The 7,500-nt window shown below is 40.1% G+C and overlaps 1 protein-coding gene across 1 annotated transcript in view; it reads left to right on the top strand.

Annotated features, from left to right (window-relative positions):
* The window catches only part of supt5h (SPT5 homolog, DSIF elongation factor subunit), a 50,621-nt gene that overhangs the window by 35,000 nt on the left and 8,121 nt on the right, over positions 1–7,500 (top strand). The window contains exons 23-26 of the mRNA XM_080024883.1: positions 1,770–1,872; positions 3,118–3,245; positions 4,358–4,463; positions 5,146–5,304. Of these exons, the coding sequence (XP_079881009.1) occupies positions 1,770–1,872; positions 3,118–3,245; positions 4,358–4,463; positions 5,146–5,304 (496 nt within the window). The remainder of the gene's footprint in view (positions 1–1,769; positions 1,873–3,117; positions 3,246–4,357; positions 4,464–5,145; positions 5,305–7,500) is intronic.

The following is a 7,500-nucleotide window of genomic DNA, read 5'->3' as shown; positions in this document are numbered from 1 at the left end:
ATCAATATCGATGTCTGTGTGTGTGTGTGTGTGTTTGTGTGCAGACGAGGTGAACCTAGCCATAGGAAAACGTAGGCAATAGCCTTGGTTTCCGGACTACAATGGGCCCCATAATCAATACACTTATTTTACATATTTGTTTACTGTTCATTCATTAATCAGCGATCGCATCGGGTACTGAGGGACACACTTTCGGCTTTACGCCCGTGATCAGCTGCTGGTCTGACTGGGCTTTTCTCTTGAATAGTCCCAGTGACTGCATATCTGCACAAAGTTGACATGGCTATACTCATTGTCATGCCCTCCTTGTAGAAATGTGTTTGTATGAGTCAAGGATCACACCGAGTTTAACGACTGCATTTAATCAAAGCATTCAATAAAACTGTGCTTCGATACAGTAACAAACAGGAGGTAAAAGTGAACTAGCCCACCGGGCATTCTGATTGGATGAGGCAACACAGTACGGTGGCTCCGGTGGCTCATAATGAACAAACTGCATATAAAAAGTGAAAGTGTGTCCCTCATTTCCCGATGCGATCGCTGATTAATGAATGAACAGTAAACAAATATTTAAAATAATTGTATTGATTATGGGGCCCATTGTAGTCCGGAAACCAAGGCTATTGCCTACGTTTTCCTATGGCTAGGTTCACCTCGTCTGCACACACACACACACACACACACACACACACACACACAGACATCGTTATTGATGAATGAGAGGGTGATCCTTATCTCGTAATTACGAGATCCTGCTGTGAAACTTTTTTTTATTTGGTGAATGCTCAGCGCCACCGTAGGATTCTAAAATGACATCACCTTTATCAATCAAGAACGCAACATAACATGGTAAATAAAATGAAAATTCTCAAATTCAAATAAATATAAATATAGATATATGCATTGTATAAATATATAAAATATAAAAAATGTATAGTATATTAAGTTGTATGTATGTATGTATAGTTCGTAAATGGCAAATATAATATAGTATCGCCAATTGTACAGAGAGTATATGGATTAAGAGAAGCGAATATGATAAATATTTTTATTTTTTATATATTTTTTTAATTTAATAAATATTTTTATTTTTTATTTTTTTTTACTATGGAAAAGGGGTAGGATTAAATAAGTGTATACTTCTTCCTGCTCCTTTTCAGGCACATCTCAGCAATACAGATAATTTGTTTTCTTTTATTTATTTATTTTGTGAAAACATAATTTTTGTTTATTTTATTTCCATGCTTTTCATTTTGTTTTGTATGTTTGATATGTCTGAAATAAATTGAATCAAATCAAATCAAATAAGTCACAGAGGCAACAAGCTACACATAGAAAATGTTCAGCAGTTCCTTCATGGAAGTCGCAAACTGTATACTAAAATCACTAAATTAAAGTAAATGTGTTTTTTTTAAATCTAATGTATAGACTATGTATTGGGCGACTGTGGCTCAGTTGGTAGAGCGGGTCGGCCGATGATCAAAGGGTTGGAGGTTCGATCCCCGCCCTGCCACCTGTGTCATAGTTGTTGTGTCCTTGGGCAAGACACTTCACCCACCTTGCCTCGTGTGAATGTCGATAGTTAGCCTGCTGCTATCGGTGTATGAATGTGTGTGTGAATGGTAACGTGGGAAAGGAAAACAGGTCTCCCTTGCAAAAGAGTCTCCGGACTCAATGGGATTTACCTGTAGAAATAAAGGTTAAGAAGAAGAAGAAAGTATTGTAGTCTTTTATAACGTAATCCTGATGTATGTTCCTCCGTTTCCCAGGGTACATCGGTGTTGTTAAAGACGCCACGGAGTCCACAGCCCGAGTGGAGCTTCACTCGACCTGTCAGACCATCTCAGTGGACAGACAGCGCCTTACCACCATGTACGTACCGGTTACACTACATTGTTTAAAGCTCCCATATTATACACTTTTCGGTTCTATTATACACCATATTATATGGTCTTAGTGGTCCCTAATACGTTCTATTATACACCATATTATATGGTCTTAGTGGTCCCTAATACGTTCTATTATACACCATATTATATGGTCTTAGTGGTCCCTAATACGTTTTTCTTTAATTGTTTGCTGAAAAAAAAGGTCAGAAAAGGGGAAAATTCTTACTGGAGTATATTGGGGGGGGAGGGGTGGGGGTTTCAGAAAGGGGGAGAGTGAGAACAGGAGAGATTGTTATTTTTTTAAATATTTTGGCAGTCTCTAGGCACACCGTGGACCCATGGATATGTTAGAACACATTTAAAAAGTGCATTTAGCATAATATGTGACCTTTAAAATTGCTTTTAACATACTTGTCTTTGTCTTTTGTTAATTGTGAGTTGGCTTTATTGCTTCGCCTGGTTTTTTTTTTATTTGCTTGTGCACCAACTTCATTGTAAAGTGTCTTTTGACTACCTTGAAAAGCGCTATATAAAATAAATGTATTATTTAGTTATATTAATATAATTTAGCAGACGCTTGTAATCGAAACAACTTAAAAAAGTTTAAAAAAAAATTACAAATGGGGCAACGCTATTCACCCGTACCTAAATCCAGCAAAGATGCTGATTGATTACAATACTTAGTCGGCCACACCACACTATTGAATGCTGCCATTTTAACTACTAAACACCCAGCCTATAACCTTGGTTGCGTTCCGAAATCGCATACTTTCTACTATATAGTATGTAGAAAAAAGATTTAGGATGTCCCGATTCTTGTGGCCAGATTTAGGATGGTTAGAAGTACCCGGATGTCCTACTTCATGCGGCCAAGATTGTTAGTGTTGAAAAGTGCATCCTATTTGGGGCGATTCCAGTGCGCACGTGAAGTGACGTCACATCGACGAAGCCTCCATATGAAAACAAACGGGGATGCGACGGATATAAAAGCAAGAGGCAAGATCAAGGCGCAATGTTATGATGAAATAAGAGAGAAAAGTATGTCCCAATAGTATGCCTACTGCATCCTAACTAGATTATTTTTATCGTCGGATGTAGTATGTAGAATAGAAAAAAGAAAGAGTATGCGATTCGGAACGCAACCAGTGTTACAGTGTAAAGCAGGGATAGTGTTTGCTGCATATGACCAAGCCTAATCCTAACCTAACCCTGTTCCTCCATCTTCCAGGGGAGCCAAGCGGCCCAGCGGACAGACGTCAGCCCACGGACGCACCCCCATGTACGGGTCACAGACGCCCATGTACGGCACGGGCTCCAGAACACCCATGTATGGATCACAAACGCCACTACACGACGGTAAGACACTGCTATCGATTATCTGTGTGTGTGTGTGTGTCTGTCTGTCGGTCGGTCGGTCTGTCTCTCTCTCTGTCTGTCTGTCTGTCTGTCTGTCTATCTGTCTGTCTGTCTATCCATTATCCTATATCCCCGTGTATTTTTTCAACATTCCATTTCGCGGGGACCGAGCTTCAAAATTCCAGTCACAAGGGACGTTTCTGTGACGTCTTTGGCGAGAGGAAGAGCTTGTGCGGGACCCCCCCCCCCCCCCCCGTGATTCCGTCCCACAAACCGTCCCCTTTAATATGTTTGACTGTCTTTCTAATGGCTCATTGTGTGTGTGTTTGTAACAGGAAGTCGTACTCCTCACAGACACACACACACACACACACACACACACACACAGGGAAACAGCAGTATGTTTTGTCTCTAATGGCTCATTGTGTGTACAGGTGAAACTCGAAAAATTTGAATATGATGCAAAAGTTCATTTATTTCAGTAATTCTTAAACTTAAAAGGGGAAACTAAAATATTATATAGACTCATTACATGCAAAGTGAGATATCTCAAGCCTTCGTTTGTTATAATTGTATTTATTATGGCTTACAGCTTATGAAAACCCCACATTCAAAATCTCTGAAAATTTTAATATTACATAAAAATCAATAAAAAAGGGATTTTAAATACAGAAATGTCGGCCCTCTATAAAGTATAATCATCCATATGTACTCAGTACTTGGTTTGGGCCCCTTTTGAATGAATTCTTGCCTCAATTCCAATTCATTTTCCATGATATTCTAATAATATGAGTGTCACCTTCAAGTTCAAAGTTTTATTTGTCACATGATTGCAAAAATAACATTTTACATACAGTGAAATTAAAAAGGGTTATCACTCTGTCATTTGTTGTGCACATTACTGTAACCTGAATAAATAATAGGTAATAGTAATTAGTCATTTAAAAACATCCCATATAGGTTATGCTATAAAAACAGTAAGTAAGTAAGTAAAAATATATATATATATAAAAATGTATAAATATAAAAGTGCCTAGAAAGTGGTGCAGAAAGTGCAAGAGTGCCAGCTATAGTCCATCGGAGTTAAGCAGTCTACCTGTATGTCCAACCAGGAAGTCGTACGCCTCACTACGGCTCTCAGACTCCCATTCACGATGGAAGCAGAACGCCAGGTCAGAGCGGAGCCTGGGATCCTAGTAACCCCAACACTCCATCCAGGTAACACACACACACACACACACACACACACACACACACACACAGGTAACTAACGGGCACACACAGAGACACACACACACACACACACACACACACACACACACACACACACACACACACACAGAGACATAGACACACACACACACAGAGACACACACACACACACACCCTCCAGGTAACTAACACAGACACACATACACAGAGCCACACACACACAGAGACACACACACACACACAGGGACACACACACACACACAGGTAACTAACGGGCACACACACACACAGAGACACACACACACAGGTAACTAACGGGCACACACACACACACACACACACACACACACACACAGGTAACTAACGGGCACACACACACACACACACACAGAGACACACACACACAAACACACATACACAGATATAGACACACACACACACACACATACATTTATTTCAGCTTTTTCATGTTCTGTCTTATTATGTACAGTCCCCTGCATAAATATCGGAACAGTGAGGCTAATTCCTTTATTTTTGCTGTAGACTGGAAACATTTGGGTTTGACACCAAACGATGAATATGAGACTGTAGATCCTTTGTAATACTGCTGCTCTATGTGCCTTCAACTGGGGACAAATAAAGTTTTTTTTTAATTGAATATCTCTAACCATCCCTGTCTTACTTCCAGGAATGATGAGGAGTATGACTTTGGGTATGATGACGAGCCGTCCCCGTCCCCCCAGGGCTACGGAGGGACTCCCAACCCTCAGACCCCCGGCTACCCCGAGGTCCCCTCACCGCAGGTTAACCCCCAATACGCACCGCAGACGCCCGGCACGCCCGCTATGTGAGTTACACAGCACTCTGTCTGTCTGTCTGTCTGTCTGTCTGTCTGTCTGTCTGTCTGTCTGTCTGTCTGTCTATCTATCTATCTGTCTGTCTGTCTGTCTGTCTGTCTGTCTGTCTATATCTATCTATCCATCTTTAGGGGCGACTGTGTCTCAGTTGGTAGAGCGGGTCGGCCGATGATCGAAGGGTTGGAGGTCCGATCCCCGCCCTGCCACCTGTGTCATGGTTGTTGTGTCCTTGGGCAAAGACACTTCACCCACCTTGCCTCGTGTGAATGTCGATAGTTAGCCTGCTGCTATCGGTGTATGAATGTGTGTGTGAATGGTAACGTGGGAAAGGAAAACAGGTCTCCCTTGAAAAAGAGTCTCCGGTCTCAATGGGATTTACCTGTAGAAATAAAGGTTAAAGAATATACATCTATCTATCTATTTTTCTGGATCTGAGTTCCACAGAAATGATGAAATGTGATGTGTGTTTACGTGACTCTGAATCGTTCTAAATGTCATGTTGTGAACCAGTCGACTCTCAGTGGAGTTGATCATTCAGTTGAAAAGGATTTTAGGAATGTTGACATTTAAGTCTAGTATTTTTCTTTGGGGATTAATAATATGCTCTATTTATTCACCGAAATATTTATCCATCTGTTCATACATCTATCAAGTGTGTGTGTGTGTGTGTTTGAGGGGCTTTTTTTGGTATGAAATGTTGGCATTTAAGTCTGCTATTTTTCTTTGGGGATTAATAATAGGCTCTATTTATCGTATCCATTTAAAGATCCACAGGGTTCCCACGGGTTCCTGGTAAAGTTGTGACATTTGAAAAGACAGTTTTTTTTAGGCTTGAAATGGATTGGACTTAAAGGTGCTGTAAGTGGAATGGTTCTTTTAGCTAACTTCCTGTCAGTGACTGCAGTTAGCAGTCCCCTCGCTCGTCCCTACGTCACCACATTAATGCACTGCGGTCTTCAAGCAGCGAGTTATCTAGCATCATCTCAGATCCATAAGTGTGATAAAACATGATAAAAACCATCAAAACAGACATTGGGAAAGATTTTTACCTGCTCCTCCATTGTAGGCGCATAAACATTCACCCATCTGTTGCTCTGGCGTGCAACGGCAGTGAGACCATGAGTGAGACGGGTGCCGGTTTGTAGCGTTCTCTCTTGTAATTGGATATAAATTTCGGGATACTACAATAAGTTTATTTGCAGATTACATGCAGAGCGGGTGACTGAGAGATCGGCTTTATGAAACGCGCACATTATGTAAGTGATCACTGTATGAATAAAGAGCGATTTAACACTTATATTAACATAAATAAACCGCTTACTTCACCTTTAAATACATGTTTTGGGCTTATGTTTAAAATATGTTCTTTTAAAAATCCAAAACGTGTCTAAAGTTTATGCAAAATAGTTATTTGAAATGCTATTGTTTAAAATGTTGCTTATCATCAAAAATGCTAGAAGATTAAAGGCCTACTTCACCGGTTTGAATATGAAGGTGTATTGAATTCTGAGATCCTATGTAGTATAAATGTGCAAAAAAAATTAAAATCGGTTCATCCTAGCCTGAGAAAAGGCAGAAAGAGTGTTTTTTTTAACCCTATATTTCTCTTTCTCGTGACATCACAGAAAGAGAAATATAGGGTTAAAAAAAACGTACTTTGTAAATATTACTGTGATGTCACAGTAAAGGACATCACAGTAATATTTGCAAAGAAAGTTTTTTTTTAACCCTATATTTCTCTTTCTGTGATGTCACGAGAAAGAGAAATATAGGGTTAAAAAAAACACTCTTTCTGCCTTTTCTCAGGCTAGGATGAACCGATTTCAATTTTTTTCGCACATTTATACTACATAGGATCTCAGAATTCAATACACCTTCATATTCAAACCGGTGAAGTAGGCCTTTAAGCTATATGACTGCGAAACATGCAGACATGTTCCTAAGCCCTAACCCGTTCCTTTAATGTGCAATGTCTACGAGTCTTATTGTCTGTGGTGTTTATCATGTTGCTTATTTGTGCTAAGGTGGTTTTTCACTGATCACGCACTGCGCTCCCATAAGGAACGTAGTTCGAGATTTGCATTTTTTTGACCTATCTTCCCCTGTTGTTCTCCTTTTCCTTCTAAGAAATAGGGGCGCGAAATATTGCTGACCCTACAGTTACACTCTCTCCTGTCCACCCATGT

The sequence above is a fragment of the Ammodytes marinus genome, assembly GCF_949987685.1.
Source record: "Ammodytes marinus genome assembly, chromosome: 3".
Lineage (NCBI taxonomy): Eukaryota > Metazoa > Chordata > Actinopteri > Uranoscopiformes > Ammodytidae > Ammodytes > Ammodytes marinus.
The sequence above is the reverse complement of the archived record's forward strand: the minus strand, read 5'-3'. Positions and strand labels throughout refer to the sequence as shown.